General features: G+C 37.1%; 1 protein-coding gene across 4 annotated transcripts; it reads left to right on the top strand.

Annotated features, from left to right (window-relative positions):
• The first annotated feature begins 610 nt into the window (after positions 1-610).
• Positions 611-19,362, top strand: gata3.S (GATA binding protein 3 S homeolog). 4 transcript variants are annotated; one of them, XM_018254199.2, is made up of 5 exons: positions 611-1,409; positions 2,868-3,386; positions 12,387-12,466; positions 14,033-14,158; positions 18,278-19,362. In XM_018254199.2, exons 1-5 carry the CDS (start codon positions 1,175-1,177, stop codon positions 18,557-18,559), a joined length of 1,242 nt encoding a protein of 413 aa, XP_018109688.1. In that variant the 5' UTR covers positions 611-1,174; the 3' UTR covers positions 18,560-19,362.
• Positions 19,363-19,618: the final 256 nt, after the last annotated feature.

The following is a 19,618-nucleotide window of genomic DNA, read 5'->3' on the forward strand; positions in this document are numbered from 1 at the left end:
ATCTATCTATCTATCTATCTATCTATCTATCTATCTATCTATCATCTCTCTCTCTCTCTCTCTCTCTCTCTCTCTCTCTCTCTCTCTCTAAACATTATTTAATTGTAATTACCTTAAATGGGAATTTGTTTTGGCCACTAATACAAATTAGAGCCATAAAGATGAAAGGGCACACATGAGGATCCTGCCAAAATGTTGGTTTAGCTATCTATCCATGCATATTCCTTATTTCTATCTATCTATCTATCTATCTATCTATCTATCTATCTATCTATCTATCTATCTATCCTATCTATCTTCTTTTTCTTCATCATCATAATCATCATCTATCTATGTATCTTTTTCTTTCTCATTACAAATCAAACTTTGCGCAAATGAAGTTAGACACTCCAGTTACTTTTTCCATATGAGTGGACTAGTGACACCCACATTATATACATTCGAGTGTACGAGTGGGTGCTCCTGGTGGCACGGCAGTAGCGCAGGGGTTAGAATGCAGTTTAGTAGCAGGCAGGCACATTGTGGGCGGGTGAAAGAGTGAGGAGGGGAGGGGCTGAAGTAGTTTGTTGAGTTTGGGTGCCCCGTTCCCTCCCTGCTCGGTGACAGTCCCCTCCCCTCAGCCCTGATGACAGTGGAACCTCCTTAAGTTGCGTCTCGCCACAGCTGTCTGCGAGCATTGAGCCGCCTGGCGCCATCCTGCTCCTATCAGAAAGAATGCCTGCACTGTAACAAAACTAGGCAGAGACAGGGAGAGAACAGCACATCTGATCAACCACTTTCTGCTTCATCTTCTTCTGGGATCACACACCTCCTTCCTATACATCTCTGTACTTTGTGCTGCAGGCTGTTTGCTGGGGGGAGGACCCCTTGCGCCCCAGGTGGCACAGCTTAGTTCACTCCTGCTCATTCCCTGGAGAACTTTTTTGGACTTTACATCAGTGCAGAAGCTTAGAGCCTGGCACGGCTTATTAGCGTTACTACTTCTCTTGCATGCTTTGAAGAATCCCCTTCAGCTTGCGTCTTAAATTGTTTTTTTCTTTCCTTTGTAGGTCATAGATAGCTCTGGAATTTTCTTTTTTTATCCTTGTTCTGCACACATTGGACTTTCACTCTGCGCCGTAACTAGTGATTTTGGTCAGTCTCTGCAGACAAGTGCGTATTGGTGCTGCTGGCCATGGAGGTCTCAGCCGAGCAGCCTCGCTGGGTCAGTCACCCTCACCACCCGGCTCTATTAAATGGACAGCACACAGACTCCCACCACCAGGTCCACAACTATATGGACCCCTCACAGTACCCTCCGCCAGAAGACATGGATGTACTCTTCAATATTGATGCACAAGGAAACCACGTCCCTTCCTACTACAGCAACTCTGTCCGGACGGTGCCCAGATACCCTCCGCCACATCATGGTAAGTAATGGCATGTATTCACCTTACTCTACCAACCCACAGCTAATCGTTACTTACGTGCTCCTGGCTGCTCACTCATCCCTCTTGCTTGCACTTTCCTGTTGCACCCATAACATACAACTACCAGGAACCTCGGCTCTCCAGGTGTCAAAAATGTGCACATTTAAATATATACATTAGAAATTGATTTCACTATATTTTTTCTTCAAGAGTTGTGACATCACAGTGATTTAACGCGTGTTAGTTGTATCACTGACTTTATGCGTTTAACTATGGCACAGTCATCATAATTATTATTTATGTGTCTATGTATCTGGCTATCATTTATCTACCGATAGATCTACATTCGTCACTTATAGCTGAACATATCCGTAATCTATTTTAAGTGATTGTTTTTCGCTTTCTATCGTCTGTCTGTTATTACTGATTACAAGAATGTTAAGAAATACACAGGTATGCAGAATCTGTACCCTCTCTATTCTCACTGGCCTGTGGCCCTCATTGATGCATCGCAGGGCCAAAGTACATAGCGTTGCTGAGCGCTGGGGGTTGATGTAAAACAAGCCCAGTTCTAGTAATTTTCACATTTTTGACAACTTCCTGCACTAGCTTGTTTGTCACTATCTAACCTCCATCCTCTTCCTTTAGCGTGTTTTATACCTGTAAATGAATCATAGTCTCTAGGTTAGCCCACCTACTACAATTCTCACAATTTCATATGCATAAAAGTTATTTGATAAGTAAACTGTACAGAAGGTGACTTTATTCTGCTGCCAGAATTTTAAAAATAGAAATCTTTCTTTTGGAAGAATTTATTCTTTCAGAAGAAAACATTCATTTTGTTGCTGTTCATGTTGGAGACATATCCAATTTAAACGCCATACAGTAAAACCAGCCTGAATTAGATTAGACACTGCTATACATTGTAACTTAATGTAACGCTTCAATGTAGCAAATACATGGCAACATTACTCTCCATTAAATAGGCATTTCTGAATCATAGAAACGCTTTGCTGGAACTTAACCAAATCAAAATATACCCTTTGAAATTCGGTTAAATAACTACTAGGTACCAAACATTAACGATTTATCGATGACTGTTAACAGCCAGGATCTATCTATCTATCATCTATCTATCTATATCTATCTAGGGTTAATAAATATTATTTAATTGTAATTATCTTAAATGAGAATTTGGTTTGTCCACTAATAAAAATTAGAGCCATAAAGATGAAAGGGCATGAGGATACTTCCAAAACCTTGGTTTAGCTATTTATCCATGTATCTTCAATCTTTCTCTATATCATCTATCTATCTATCTATCTATCTATCTATCTATCTATCTATCTATCTATCTATCTATATCTATCATCATCTATCATTTATCTATCATCAAAAGTATTACTTCTCGTCTACTATTAGTGTGTTAACATTGATGAGCTTTCCGTATGTTCCCAGGAAGCCTAGTGTGCCACCCTTCTATCCTACAAAGTTGGACAGATGGGCGCAAGTCTTTGGGAGGACCCCACGCTGCTTCAGCCTGGAATTTGCCCTTCACCAAGCCTTCCATTCATCACAACTCCCCCGGAGGACTTTCTGTCTATCCCCCTGCCTCCTCGGCATCCCTGGCTACAGGACATTCCAGCCCCCACCTCTTCACCTTTCCCCCCACTCCACCAAAAGATGTCTCCCCGGACCCTTCTATTTCCACCTCTGGTTCCACATCCTCCAGCAGGCATGAGGAGAAGGAATGTGTAGTGTCCAAGTATCAAGTGTCCCTGGGCGACACTGGCATGAAACTGGAATCCTTACACCCCAGGAACAGCATGTCAGGAATTGGGGGAGTCTCTGCTCACCACCCCATTACCACCTACCCTGACTATTACGGCGCAGGGCTTTTTCAACCTGGTAGCATTTTGGATGGTTCTCCAACTCACTTCTCCAGTAAGCCAAGGCCCAAAACTCGCTCAAGCACAGGTAGGATTCATCTACAGTTCTGTTTTTTGATACTTCCTTTTCCTTACATGTCTTTTTTTAGGAACCTACCAATTAGATCTTATTTTCAAATATAAAAAACAAGAGATTTCAATAAGTATTTATTGAAAGACCCTTGTGGTTTTTATGTAACACAAACTCAAGAAAAAGAACAGGGGCATTTATACTCTTGTCCCTCAGTCTGTTGTGAAACCCCGACTGTAAAGATCCTTGGTGATAAAAAAAACCCTGAATATTTGAGTAGATAATTTCCCAGACAATATCATTGAGGTGAGGAGGGAATGTTCACTATATTAACGTTGTTGGACTCGGCATAAGAATGTCCTGTTTGATCGAGAGTGATATATATGTATATATAGTTCTGGGGATGACAGACAAATGTGTGGGCTATTCAAGTAAAGTTAATAATCCATATGTTGCTCTGGATTAACAATATATGAATGGTTATGACCATATTACATTTGAACATTCCATATTACATAGAAACAAGATAACACCGCTTTCAAACAGCTAAAATAAAATACCATTGTTTTTATAAATCAAAAGCGAAACGATTCTAAGTGTCAATTTGCCCGATGTCCCCAGATTCAAATATTCCATTGTGCCTAAAAAACATATTGAGGCAGAGATGTGATTTCAGGGGGTTTTCCAGGGTTACATTTTCTTTGCCTGTCTGAGCTGGGACTGTCTCTGTTTAGCTGATATGTTTGACTTAATCCAATTATTTTCAGACGGCTGCACGCGACAGTTTCATTGTTTACCCAGCGCCAAGGAGTTTAATAGAGTCCGGATGTGGTCAGGCTGGGCACAATAAAGCGCAAAGCTGACAAGGGGCACCGGGAGGCCCTGACTATATAAATATATATGTGTGTGTTTATATATATATATATATATATATATATATATATATATATATATATATATATATATATATATATATATATATATAGTAACCCAATCTATACCAGTATATAGGAGCTGGTTAACCCCCCCCCCCCTTTTTGACTTGCTGTAAACATGAAAGCAATAATTTAGCTGTGAGTTCAAATACAACGTAGTTTGACAACATGCCATCTGCAGTGAAAGGCTGACATACATTTATAACAAGGGCAGCCACACTCTTCCACACTTGTGCACTCTTTTAGTCACTACTGCTGCACTTGGCCATTACTCATGTGCTAGTGTCCCAGCAGCATCCTGTTAGTAAAACTGCTGCTGTGTGTCTGGTCACATGCCCAGGACAGGAGAGCAGTTGCACACAGGCTCAGCCAAAGCACTTGATTTTCAATCGCACACTCGGAGTCGATGCAGGATAAGAACTGAAGAAAATAGGTCAATTTTAGCGTTGAATTCAATTCTCATAGGCTGCGGTTATCAAACCCTAAACCACCAGTAAATGCGCGAGCTAGGAACTTGATGATGAAGGTGGTTAAGCCCATGTTAAGTGGCTGGGCTGGATAATAAAATTCGCAGGAGCGAATCTTTGGAAGAAAGAATAGCTGCTTGAGATCGGGCCACGGGTAACTGCGACAGTTGGGGAATCGTACAGTTAAAATAAACGGAAATAAAACAGTCAATGGAACTGCGCAGGCAGGGAGAGGGCATGGATTCGTTGGCACTGCGTTTATTAATAGATGGCCGTGGGGACTGACAGATAGAAAACACGAGAAATACAAGGAGGGTGAGAGGTGCTGCTCTGCCACAGTTGGGCCGCTGTCATACACTCACTGTCAGTCACACTTGCTGGAAAAGCAGTTAAGGCTTGTGGTTGTGGTACACAAGTCTCTTTAGACTTCACAACCAAAGCGACAGATGAGCCAGTAGCGACCCCCATGCTTTTAACAATGGCCTAACAAATCTAAAAGCTGCAAACTGTTTTAGTTCTATCCCGAATTATTTCTCCTTACTCAGTCATTTACTCTCATTTCTGCTTATCTCAATGTCTTTCTTATCATATTATCTGTGTTATGCCCATCTCGGCTTTCTCCTTTTCTCGCCATCTCTCTCTCACTTTACCTGTTTCTTTATCATCCCAGCTCTCAAAGCCTCTTTACATTCAGCAATGGACATTCAGCAATGTCCATATATTTGCATTCCTTTATACACACAGCCCACTCCATCACAGGGTTAATGCTGTGCAGCTGTCAGAATGAATTTTCATCTTGTGTGACTGACAGATAACCTGGGGCTAGTTAGGCCTTGATTTTACTCTCTGCCCCACACTTACATTCTTTATAGCAACTGACAGAAAAGCAAATGATACCATTTTATAGATGCTGTCCCCCTATGTCATGTACACAACAATCAGGTAAACTAAATATATAAACAACCCTCTTATGAGAATTAACCAAATAGAAACAAATGTATTGATGTTAATTTCACTTTTATATTATATACATTCAAACAGTTTTCCAGCTCTAGTTGTCAATGTCTTTTGCAGCTAGTCAGTATATTTGTGATGTCTGTTTGTTTGCAAGAAACATTTTTAACCATAATATCAGAGTAGAGCCAATTAGGCTGCAAGCCCAACATTCAGTCAGGAGGGCCAGGGAAAATGTACAGTGCCCCTCCATTATACTCTCTGAGGAGCAATGCATTAGGGGCATTATTTTACAGAAATGAGTGCTTACAAAATGGACATAGAGCACCTCAAATTAAATATATATGGAAACACTTTATAGCTCCAGGCTATTCCACTGCTCGTCAGATATAATTCTTATTGACTGGCTGAGGTTGCTGGTAGCTGTAGTTTACTCAAGTTGGTTTTACATCTCCCAACTAAAACAGCTCTGTTTATATAGTAAAAGAGAAGTACGGTACAACTTTTCCCCCAATAGTAAGCCTTTTCCTGAGGTCTTTTGTTGTATCCATTCAGAAGCACTTATTCTCTGCAAAGAATGAACGCTAAAGACATGGTTGTGCAAATCAATATTTGTGTCACACTTTACTTAGCAAGAATGAGTATGTTTCGGTTAGGGAACAAAAGAGCTTGTAATGTTACCTAAACAAGAACTCCAAGTTGCCTGCTGTAGATCAATACAACTTTTAAGAGCATCCTCTTCAAAACCATTTGGTAAAATAACAATAAAGGATTTAGATGATGCACATAGCTAATATGTCTCTGTGTTATATATGTGACATGGATTATTTGGAATACTCAGGATTTGCGGGTATCCTGAAAATAGATCTTCCATTTATTTGGAGTGGCATTCATGTCTAGTACATAACATTTAAACATTAAAAAATAGGAGTGCTTTGCCACAAACATATATTTATGAAGCTTAGTTCTATAAAGTACAACATGAATGTCTTATTATAACAGAGAGAAAAAAAAGCATTAAAAAAAGTAAGAATTTTTTAATAGGACTTAAGGCTTAAAAATGGAATTCCCATATTTATAAGTGTGTGTTCTATTCTTTTTAATATAAAGATTAACATGTAGTTATAAAGCTCATTATAATACCATTATGTTTTATATATATGTTTTTTTCAATGTGAAATATATTTATACTTCAGCTTAATGTCAGTCTCCTCTGTAAAGGTCCCTGTAGATGAGCTAACAATGTAACAACCCATGCTCGCTACATAACATAACATTTAATCTGAATGGTCTGAATGGCAAGGCTTTAATTATTTTGAAAGCTACTCATTGACAATATGTAACAATACATCTTGATTCCTTAAATACAACTGACACCAGGAAGAAATAATGATCTAGTGCTGGTTCTGATAAATGATCTTTTGGCGTTTACCAGTTTGCTCTAAAGTGAACCATGATCTGGCAAAGTCTCTTGCTTGAAAGTAAAAAAAGATAACTGTTTTTTTACTAGACTGTTCCTTTCACAGTATATGTCGAGGAGCAGTGTAAAAAAAAATATATACATACATATTTTTATTTAATCTAAACTGGGTAGTTTACCTCCAAGGTGTCAGACCTTCAAAGGAAAAGAAACCACCTCTGATTATAAAGCACTTTGAAAGCAATTGTATCACAAAAGCAACTGAGTGATTGCTTGAGATAACATCCGCACGATTACTCAAGTGCTTTTCATCTGTTAGGCCTTTACAAAACTAAATCGCTGCCTCTCAAATACCATGTAACCAATAAAAATAACATCCTCTCATCCTAAAAAAAATGCTGGACTTAATGAACTATTTAGCTGTGACATTTATATTGGTTCATACTTAATCTTTCATAATTAAAACAATGCATTGTTCAACTTTAGGTGCTACAAAGATTAGAGAGAAGGACCAGTGCTCCTATAGACCATAGTTCCAGGGTTTTAATACACTCGCATCTCTGTGCATTTTATAAATGTACTATAAAAAGTATGTCACTATTTTTTTCAATAAACGTATTCATTTAGTTCCAATTCCAACCTATTTTATGGGTCTGTCCAGTCAAGAGTGGGCTACATACAAATAATATACAATATACAGCTGATTTTAACCATGTCACATACACATAGTTATACACCATTGTCCATATTTCTGTGTTATTTAAGAGAAAAAAGTCTAGATTATACATCGATTTTTAATTTTACATGTATTTTTAATGGTCTTCCCTACATGCATGCTTTCCCTTCACTTTGGAAAAATCCACAAAAATATGATGTAAGGCAATGCATGGTGTGCAGTTAAAATACACCCATTTCAATGCTTACAAAAATACTAGTGTTGGTCCACTAAGCAAAAGCACATTGGAAATCTGCCTTTATATATATCTAAATCCTTATGGTAACTTTAAGCCTAGTTTACACTCACTTTAGTCAGATTTTAACAGAAAATAATCGTCCCTGTTGTTTGCAGCACCACAGAAATGCATGAGCTGGAATGGCTGATCCTTTTAATTGTGGCACATGCAAATACCCTACAGGCCAAATCAGTATGCAAAATTACTGGGATAATGCTGAAAGTTGTAGTTCTCCATGTATTATAGTTTTGAGTGCCTCCAGTTAAAAACTTTGGGCCCAAGAACTGGTCCATGGGATGAATACATCCTGATTAGCCAATAAACCCCACCTGGGTCAGATTTGTAAATCCAATCAGTGTAATTCTTAGTGTATTTTTAGTAAGTAATCCAATAATTTTTGCTCCTATCAGGTCAAAATCAAAATTTATCAAATGCACCAATGCAATCAGCCCCCTTTGTAGGTAGCTTCTGTTTATTTTCAGTACATGCATCTGCATGCAGAACAGCTCTTGTTATTATCACTGACTGAAACCCTGAAAACATGAAAGGTTTTCCTGTTTAATATTCATATTATGCTGCTCTTACCACAGGAAGGCACAGTCAGCATGCTGCACTTTCACTTCTGAAATAACCAGGTATATAAAGTAGTCTTCAGGAGAGGGTATAGATTATTTGATTTATTGCCAGCAAGATGAAACTGAAAACCCTTTCCCTATACAGACCATGATTGTGAAACTCTGAAGTCACGGCAGCACAGAATATAAAGAGAAAAATCTCTTGAACACTCACATTTTCTCCTGAAAAGTGTAGAGTATCCTCTCAACTGGTGGGAGGAGATGACCAAGCAGAGAATGGAGTCTTAATATTCAGCTAGACCCGAATATTTTACTGCAGAATATGTTGCGGCTTTATAAATACGTGATAATAATCATATGCTCAGACTTGGCTGTAACCTATATATTTTTGCTGTTACTTACAGTCATGCAGTGTATGTTCCAATGCTATCCACATATTAATATAAAATGGAAAATTCATCTTGGTGTGTGGGACCACGGTGCTGTAGTAGGGGGTCACAAACCAATAGAATTTAAATTAAGTTCAGTGCTACGGCCTTATCTCTGCCATATCTTTGTTCAGATCAGGATAACTGGTGTTTCATTTGTCCCTCCACTTCAGTGAATTACTGGAGACATGATTATATTTCTTTACCTTAAATATCTGGCATCAACAGTTATATATAAAGGTTCCTTATAAAAACATATAGCTAATTGTATAGTGATTGTTCATATACAGGCCCGGATTTGTGGAAAGGCCTCAAAGGCCCGGGGCTAGGGCAGCAGGATTTTAGGGAGGGTGGCATGCCGCTCAACAACAACCGCATTGGTTAGGAAGCCATGGGCATTCTCAGGAGTTACAATAGTTTTTTAAAATTTTCTGTGCACCAATACTCTGAACCTGATGCTGAAAATTTGCTCATGTGGACAAAGGAAGGGGAGAGGATAGGGGCAATGAACTACAGTGGGCCTAGGGGCGCCTGTTCTTCATATATACTGTACAGGAAGGGTCTTTAGCCTATTTCAGTTACCATACTCCAAAGAGAAGTATACATCTTACTTTAGAGATTCCTTAACACTTGACACCTGCAGACTTTCAAGTATACACCACACAATATGGTTTTATTGGATACAAATATATGCCACATTCTGGATTCCAATTTAAAACATTAAGATGCCCATCTTCTTTTTCTTAGCAACCAATACTCAGTTGTAAAGTATGTCCAAAAGGTAGTGCTCACAGGACTGGTGTAGTTGCAACCAAACTAACAATATTACAAATCTCACCTTATTTATCCCATTGTCCTATTTAAGTGATTATCGTGAAACCTGAAACCATTGCAAATGCACATTGTTAAGAATATGGCTGTTGCCTTTTTCCAGGCAACAAAGGAATTAGCCCCCAGTAGTCATTTTGTCCATTTATTTGACCTTATTTTCCACTCTGACCCATACATAAAAAAAAGGTCTTGCTTTGCTGCTGTTGATTAACAATATTATTGTATCTGAATAGAGCTGATAGAGTAAACAGGAGTGAACTGTGAGGCAAGTCATGAGGACTAAAGGTGGCCATAGACGCACAGATATTATTTGTACAAAACTTTTTCATATGATATTCAGTGTGTGTATGGCAGGAGATGAGCTGACCAATATCAGCAGAAGACTTGGATACCGATCGGCTCCTCGATTGGCCCAAGTGAAAGATTTTGATTGGGCACCTTTGAAGGCACCCGAACATCGCCCACTATAAGTGCTGAATTGTCAAATACAGGTAGAATTCTACCTGTATATCTGACGTTTCAGCTCTACACGTGTGTATGGAAACAAACAATCTTTTCCAAGATAGATCGTAATTGTAACGATCACGTATTTATGAATGTATATGGCCACGTTAACTCAAAAGCACTGTGTCATATAATCAATACTATTGGGAAGTCTATAGTTATGAGTACGGTCTGGTTGATATGTCACCTTAATATTTCCTTTTCAGCTTTTTTTTCCTCGAAATACAATACAAAGCTTAGGCCTCTTCTTTTTTTTACCAATCATTTATAGCAGTATGATTAATTTCTCACACTGCAGATTTTTTTTTCTTAGCCTTTCTTAGCTGACCGATTTTAGAAATACTGTTAGTTATATACTATGTACATGGGAAATGCAATAAATGTAATAAAGATATATTATTTAAAATTATTTTATACAATGCAAGAACAACATATTCTGACCTCGTAATTGCCTGAAATTTTAGTACATATTATTATGTTCTGTTATAAAGCACCAACATATATTACAACATTATATTTAAGATCACCCCTGTTCCTCACGTTTTATATATGGGAAATATTTATCTGACATATTTGACACACAGGGAGTCTCATGGAGACATTCCTGTGAGTATGGGTAATACTCTTTTATTTCACAATTTACAAGAAGGGGTTAAACGACACACCCTTATGCCAAATCTCACATGACATTTTTTAGTTTGAATAAGGCTGCTTGCAGTTATCTGGTTATTGCTGCTGTGTATGTAAAGGCAATGGTGGCGTATGGTTTCAATTCCAAATCACACAAAAAAGCCTTAGCCTATATAATGTCAGGGATTTTAGTTACATTATAACTGTACGTGCTTATCAATTTAACCAATATCTTTCAATTTTACCTCTCCTTTCAATTCATATAAAAATATACAAACTTGTCTGGTAGTCCATATGTACTCAACAGGCGCCTTAATGTATCACACTGTACAATAATTCCTTGGTGGAACTGCTGTAATATTCTCTGTTTGTACGTTACATTATTATAATTTACCGTAGGTTCTTTTACAAAAGAATCCTCCTGTAGGCCCAAAACTATCTTGATCTGTGACCATATAAACAGAGTGCTTCCAGTACCTGAGGTGTTTTCAGTCCTGTTAAAGGACCAGTAACATCAAACAATGAAATTGTTTTAAAGTAATATAAATATAATGCAGTGTTGCCCTGCACTGGTAAAACTGATGTGTTTGCTTCAGAAACACTACTATTGTTTATATAAATAAGCTGCTGTGCAGCCATGGGGGCAGCTATTCAAAGGAGAAAAGGCTCAAGTTACACAGAAGATAGCAGAAATGTGCTGTTTTTTAGTGTAACTGTTCCTTTAAAGCCTTTCAAAGCTCAAACTATCAGCCTTCCAGTTGCTGTTATGTACAACTCTCAGTGTGCTGAATGACGGGGTTGTAGTTCTCATCAAGTAAAAGGCAGTAATTTTGGCATCCTTGCTTTGTACCTCAGTATTTGATTATTCTTTTATTGATTTTTCTTATTAATTATACTCCCAATCACATTGACCAGGGCTGCCAACCATCATGTAACCCTCCAGATGTAAATGATCTTCATCTCCTAGTATACCCTGACAACCAGTCTACAGTATTGTAGTCCACCTACACCTGGAGTAGGGTTTATATTAAGCTTCCCTGTTATTGTCAATGGGACAAATATACTAATAATGAAATTTAGTCACTTTGCATAAGTCAACCATGTGTAATCTTGTTTTCAGAAGGCAGGGAGTGTGTAAACTGTGGGGCAACTTCAACCCCCCTCTGGAGGAGAGATGGCACTGGACATTATCTATGCAATGCATGTGGACTCTATCATAAAATGAACGGCCAGAATCGACCCCTCATTAAACCCAAAAGAAGGCTGGTAAGTGGTGCTCACTATTCAAACACCAATCCTCTTCTTTCTTTAATTTCCCCAGCTCAGAAAGGGAAGCTTTCAACAGGAAATTGGCATCCAAACGAAAGGAATTGTTATAGTGACCAGAAGGAATGTTCTCAAGTAAGGAGGATTAGACACTATTGGTCCCATATTACCCATTGTATTTCCATCTGCCAGCGTTTGAGAGGGCTCACTTTTCCATATGGGGGGGGTGGTTGTAAAACATATTCGATTCCCACAAGACTTGGCCCCTGCTACCCTTAGTAATTAATCCTATTACAATGTGGTATTAAACAATAAAAACACGTTAAAGCTGTAATATTTTGAACAGCCTGAAACTATAATAACAGAATTAATTTCTGTGTGGCTGTAATGGCAAGCTCTTACAGATGCCAGGGGAATCATGGGAGAAGAGGAGGAGCCAGCCTATAGCTAGAGATAAGAAATACAAAACACACAAACTTTTTTTTCTCTTTTGTTTATATACAAACAGCAGCTTTTAAAATATTGTGGCTTTGCAAAACTGTCAGCCACAAGGTTAACACGCAGGTGTAAGAGGCATGCTGTATTCATTTTAACTAGTTTCTGAGGTGACAGTGTCCCTTTAATGTGTTTTAATCAACTGGAAGGATATGAATTTAAAAGACTTATGTAGTAGGCACTTGGCTAATATGCTGCTGCTTTATAAACCTTTTTTTATATGTATCTGTACATGGCACTAGTTGTTGTGAATGTGTAAGCACACTAAGTTCCTTTGAGGTAGCGGGACATTCAGTTACACACCAAATGTCTCATGGGGTAAAGAAGGGAAATGAAAGGACCTAAACATTTCTAGGAATCATTTCTAGTGCATAAAATAGCAGCGCTATTTGTTTGCCTAATTTCTAATAAAATACACATTCAAATTCCTTACTTTTGAAAATATTGCTAATTAAGAAATAGGGTCTTTGAAAACCACAAGGGTGAGTAAAAAGTAATTTTTCTGAAGGGCCTGTTGATGTTAGTGACCACATTGTAATGGAATTTCTATTTCTCATGTCCTAGTTAGCAAAAGGGGAAGCACTTTCTAAGAGGAGGAAATACTCAAAGCTTTGATTGTTGGCAGCCAAACCTCCATCTCGGCTCTCTCCTTGTATGAGAAGTCGATTTCCCAGGAAATATCTGCCGGAAATCTGATCCTTGCAGATAACTCCTAAGCAACAATCATTTTCATAAACTACATCATTAAGGTAGCGGGGGGAGCAGAGTAAAAAGAAAACTGGAGACATTTAAGTGGGATACATGTCATCACCTATAAAAAATGGTCTACATAAGGCATAGCTAACCTTTGGCTGTCCACTTGTTGCATAATAGTCATACCACTGTGCTTTAAAAGAGGAGGCTGTCGTACAGTCACCTTCTGTAATATTTGTAGAAACAGCTTTTTAATCTGTATTATTGAAAACCTGTTTCGTTATTGACCATGAAGCCAAGAGCAGAATGCAAACGGTATAGCAAAGTTAGATGAAGGTGCCTCTTATACGTTGCTACTATTATAACGTAGGACTACAATACATCACAGTCTTTCTTTTCTATATTCTAATCACTTCCCTCTGTATCTCATTTCTGCTTGCTTACATTTAAATGCCTTCATCATGGCTGAATGTTTGTGCCGTATTAGTAAAGCCTTTTTTTTGTCTTTTTCAGTCTGCAGCTAGGAGGGCGGGTACATCCTGTGCAAACTGTCAAACCACCACCACGACACTGTGGAGGAGAAATGCCAATGGAGATCCTGTGTGTAATGCCTGTGGGCTGTATTACAAGCTGCACAATGTAAGTGCAAAGCCATGTTCCAAGAAAGCTCCTATTTGTACTTGACAGATGTTTGTCTGTGTCATGAAAAATGTGCTTCAACCAGTTCAGCTCAGTGTAGGAAAGTAATTGGTGATTAATTATCAGGGTTTTTTGCAGAACAGTTCCTCAGAAACTTGTAGTGACAGAATGTTTTCCATTCCCTCGTTCTTCTCCATCACACTGTCTTTAGTTCTCTAGATGTAATGCTTTATATCCTTTAAGCTAAGACTATTTTCCTTCCTACCTCACTTCAGATGTATATTAACCTATTCCGAGGATAGGAATTCACATTGTCACCCTTGCAGTAAGAAATAAGTGTAGCAATTTATCCAGTTGTCGTGGCAGTACAATTCAAGACGCAAATCAATACACAAACACTTTTGGATTTACATTTTAAATGGTTGAAGGCCAAGAATTATTCCTTCTTGGAAAAAAAGTAAATACACACATATGTGCATGTACATAAATATATAGAATAATTTTGGCTTGTTTTTAACTTCTTAATTAAATTCTTAAATGCTTAAACACTACAGTGCTGGGATGTATCAGCGGTCAAAGGTTCAAGAAACCCAATGTTTCTTTTTAACCTTGGTCCAGCCATTTAGCGAGTTTATGCATAATTTTAAAGTTACTAATGGTGTGATCCTAAAGTCTCTGTACATCACTCTAACAAAGTGATTTCTCTACAAAAGGTAGAAAGAACACGTGTAGTCCCAGCTCTACTGTTTAAAGAGTTTCTTGGCTTTATGTGCCCTTTTGCACTTTCATGATATAGTTTTAGCTTCATAGAATATGTAGAAATTCATCCAAAGTAACTGATATTCTCCATTTTACATTTGTAAATTAAGGCCTTCCTAGGGTAAAATATAACATGTAAAGCCATACAAATTTTAAATGAAGGGTTCACATTATATATATTTTCAGAGACAGTGACCTTAATTTAAAAAAAATGTAATTTCATATTTGTAGCAGCGCAATAGCCCTTATCAACCAATACAAGATCCCGACCAGTCCAAAACAACTGGCAACTGGTTGTTATGGGTTAAACAATTTTATTTAAAAAAATATGAACTAAGTAGCATGTCAATTATAAAACTTTCTTATATTACTTATGCAGAAAACAAATTCTTATGTAGAGAACACAGACAGTATTTCCGTGATACTTGTGTGTAGCAGTTTTACCCTAAAAGAAAACGGATCATGGACCCTTTCTTTTGAATAATACAGGAAAATGACTTGCATGTGTAATACATTTTAAGGCAATAAAGAGAGAGGCATTGAGTTAATGTGTATGAGCTCCCATAGTTTCTGCTGCTATTAAAAGGCATGTGGGAATATGTGCCTGTAATATAGATACATACGATTGCATGCCTTTTGTAATATGTAGAAATCGTGCTGAAATTTAGTACATATTTGTCACGGTTGTTCAGTTTAGGCCTGCAGGGATTAACACTGTCATAAAAAGACAGTGTTTGCCTTGAAATGCATGCAGGGCTTGTATATAATATAACATTTATCTCCCAAATGCACCCGATTAACTTCTGTGGCTTTTTTTATGTTAATTAGTCTACCAGTTCCTCTGGGGATTACAAAACTACAACTGCTAACAACATAATTTTTGTTTAATTATAAATTTACCAAAGGACAATTATCTAGAAAACAAAATACAAAAAAAAAATGAAACTTAAAATGGACTGACTTAAAAAAAAAAATTGCCTATTTATATAGGCAGCTGTGGGCCAGAACATTTGCCTTAATTTTTAAGAAAAAAAACCCAGATAAGTTATGTTTTTTTATTATTTTATGCTAAATATGGCTAGCCTCGTCAACTCAGAAAAATTACATTTCACTGATATGACATACATTATATTTTAAAAAAGCCCACTAAATAACATTGACTTTTTCTAGACAGATATGCACAGACACACTTAAACACACAAACATCCCTGGTGAGAAGTCAATTAACATTTGTATTCTAGGTTGGTCATTAGCACACAGATGTCCATTTTTTTGTTGCCTTGGTAACGAAAGAAATTAAAAATAAAAAAACCCAAGTCACAATGAAAAAAAATTAAGACAAAAATCTTTTGCATCTTGTTTGTGGTCATTCAAAAAGAAGAAAAGTGGTCATTTATAGAATCACATGTTGTAGAAAAAGACTTTTTTTTTTTGTCTTCAGAGATACGGACCTTAAGAAAACAGTTTTGGCAACCTTTTATAAAATACAATAAAAAAACAGTTGACTATATTCCTTTAGATATGCTGTATAGTGTTTAAAAAAAGTATATAGGTCATATTTTTCCAATCAGAGATGACTTGTGTTCCCGTAAAATCCATATATTCCTCGAATGTAAAATGTGCCTTTTAGTGGAGAAGAAAAGATGTTTTAAACCGGTTTCCATAAGTATTTTTATGTGTTAAAATATTCTTGACATAAAATATATATATATATATTTTAAGCATTTAGAATTTTTTTTTATCTAAGTCACTGAGATATATTTCCCTGTTATTAGTCCTAGTCACGGCATTCCCTGTTAGCTGATATAATGTCGCTGGATTGGAACTGTTAAAGAAATGGTTCATTAGTTCATAACTTTTTAGCTCAATATATACACACCTTTAAGTACAAAATGGCTTCAGATACCTGGAATATTTGTAGTCTCACTACAGATATGTAATGGTTTCAATACCATATTTGCTTCACGTATTTAATAACAGCTGTCTCATCCATCAGCTAAAAATAAAGATTTTATAATACAGTGAGCAGTGTACATAATAAAACTCCTTTTAGAAACTGTCATTATTTTTGGCATAAAAATGCTACCTTTTAAATATTTTTGTTTTAAGTCTGCAAAATATTTCTTTTGTTACCTTTATTTCATAATATGGCTGATTTTTCCAAGACTGACAAAATGTCTTAAACGTTATTAATTAATGTTATTTACAAAAAGATTGCTTTATAGTATATTTTTGAAAATGAATTTCATTCATCCTGAATTGTTGCTAAGCCCATAGATTTCACTAGTGTATGTATTATACCCAGTAATATTTGTGAGCAGCGGTAGTATGCTTTGATTTCTAAACAGGTCTGTCTAAATTTATAGTCAATATATGGTTGTATTTTAAGATGAAGGGCTCAAGTCAATTTACTCTTTTTAATTTTAATTCCCAAATGCAACAACAGTGTGAATGGTATATATGGGTCATTTTTTCATCCATTGACTGGTCAGGCATCACTTTCCTAACTGTCAAGCAAACCCTAGAACTGACCACCTCTAACAACATGCGTAGCTAATTACTTTGGACTTGCCACACTCTGAAAGGCTCATGCACAGCAGGTTGTTAATGCGGCACACTGCTGTTTTATTGGATGACCTCCCAATGTTACGGTCACCATTTATAAAAAAGGGCAATTTTGAAAGAATGTGTTAATTGTTATGTGAACAGCCCCAGCCTGTTGCTTTGCATGGCAGCATGTGCAATCTGACAGGACCCCTGTGCGCTGATTTCTTGCTGATACATACAGCCGCCTGTAAAACAGAATCCCAGTCCAGGGAGTGTGTGGGCTTTTTGTGTTAATTCTGGTTCACAGCACTAAACTGGGAAGTGCTGTATGTGCAGTGCAGAAGTCACAGTTCATGGATAACGAGATAACTAAAATCTTGAATGGGGTTCTAGTAATACAGAAGTCTTTTTTTCTTTCATTTAATCAAGCTAAGAGAAATAAAGCTTGATATATAAATGATATAAATAAAACATAATAAAATGATACTTGGAAGCATAAATGCTCTGTGTATTATGAATTATCAATCAATCTGTCCTTCAACATCATACTCACATAATTGTTTTGTTAGTCTCTACTGTCTTCAGAGCATGTGACATGCTTTAGATCTGTTCAGTCCTCACCTACCAATAATTGATGCTCTTTGTGGCTATAGATTGCATCTTAGATTCTCAGTATCTTGTGTCTGCTATTGATGTCAATGTCTTGAATTTAATATACGAGTTACAATTCTCCTGCCAAAGGTCTGCATGCATACAATTACATAGCAATAAAAGTTAACAAGAAACAAAAACAAATAATCGATTTTTGTTTAGATCAACAGACCACTGACGATGAAGAAGGAAGGGATTCAGACCAGAAACCGAAAAATGTCTAGCAAGTCAAAAAAGAGCAAAAAGTTCCACGACAGCCTGGAGGACTACCCAAAAAGCAGCTCATTCAGTCCTGCTGCCCTCTCAAGACACATGTCTTCACTCAGCCACATTCCCTTTAGCCACTCCAGTCATATGCTAACCACACCGACACCAATGCACCCTCCGTCCAGTCTTTCCTTTGGACCTCATCACCCATCCAGTATGGTCACTGCAATGGGTTAGTCTTTGTACCTTCCAAAAAGGACCTCATCTATATTTGCATTTTTTGCTGGAGGTTGATGATCTCTTTAGGATGGAAACAAATTTTATTTAATTGCTTACACAATGTTGGGTTTGCCACTTTTATAGGAACTCACTATGGCATCTACGCTTTCTCAACCACTGAATCTGGATTCCATTTGTGAATAAGCCATTTAACCTTCTATTCCCTGTTGATAAGGGTTTCTAGTGCTGTGAACAACAACAAAAAAAAATAATGATGAACATTTCATCTAATATATCATAAGAAATACTGTATATATGGAGAATTTACTGTCATTTGGCATCTATAAAAGGAAGCATGAAGGACTAAAGGAGCTTTTACAGATAAGTCAAGGAGAACTATAAATTGAACATTGCCAGTCTTTTTAAGTAAACAAACAAACATATTGCTGGCAATGTTTTCCCTTTCTTGTGGGTGGAATCTGTTTGATGCATTTGTAGAGAGTTATTCTATTCAGACTGTGGTGCCTCTCCTAAGGAAGTGCTATCAGTCCCAGGCAATCAGTGTTAACATGCGGATATTGCCAATAAGGATTTTGAGATGGTCATTCTTCAGGCCTATATGCATTGTGAATAAGTTCCTGTAATTGTTGTTTGTATGTATAATTCAAAAGCACCAAATAAAAGATGTAGATTTATTTCATCATATTATACAGACTGAATGGTTGTATAAATTTATTTACTACTAGTGTAAAGAACTGCCTTTATTGTTTTCATATTATTTTTCTTTCTTCAAAAATAAAATAGACAAAATTCTGTTGAAACTATTTTACTGGTTTCTTATTTATTGCCATTTTTGTTTCTATCCACAGGGAAGGCCTTTAGTGTGTTACTTATTTAAAAGTGCTTGGTTAAGGGGAAGCTGTCATTAAAAAATTAGGATGAATTTATAAATGAAAATAATATGCAGTGCATACTAAAGCAGTCATTTTGGATATAGTGTCTGAATTGGTAAGTGTAATTAGATGGGTGGGTCCCCTTCCTTTCTCTCACAAAGCAACAGCTCTGTTATTCTTTATG

Source organism: Xenopus laevis, chromosome 3S (genome assembly GCF_017654675.1).
Source record: "Xenopus laevis strain J_2021 chromosome 3S, Xenopus_laevis_v10.1, whole genome shotgun sequence".
Classification (NCBI taxonomy): Eukaryota; Metazoa; Chordata; class Amphibia; order Anura; family Pipidae; genus Xenopus; species Xenopus laevis.

Excerpts from the sequence above, each read along its gene's own strand:
- gata3.S (XM_018254198.2), top strand. The coding sequence starts at position 1,175 with ATGGAGGTCTCAGCCGAGCAGCCTCGCTGGGTCAGTCACCCTCACCAC. Across the intron at positions 3,387-12,188 it reads CAAAACTCGCTCAAGCACAG|GCAGGGAGTGTGTAAACTGT; the intron begins GTAGGATTCATC and ends TGTTTTCAGAAG. Across the intron at positions 14,159-18,277 it reads TGTATTACAAGCTGCACAAT|ATCAACAGACCACTGACGAT; the intron begins GTAAGTGCAAAG and ends ATTTTTGTTTAG.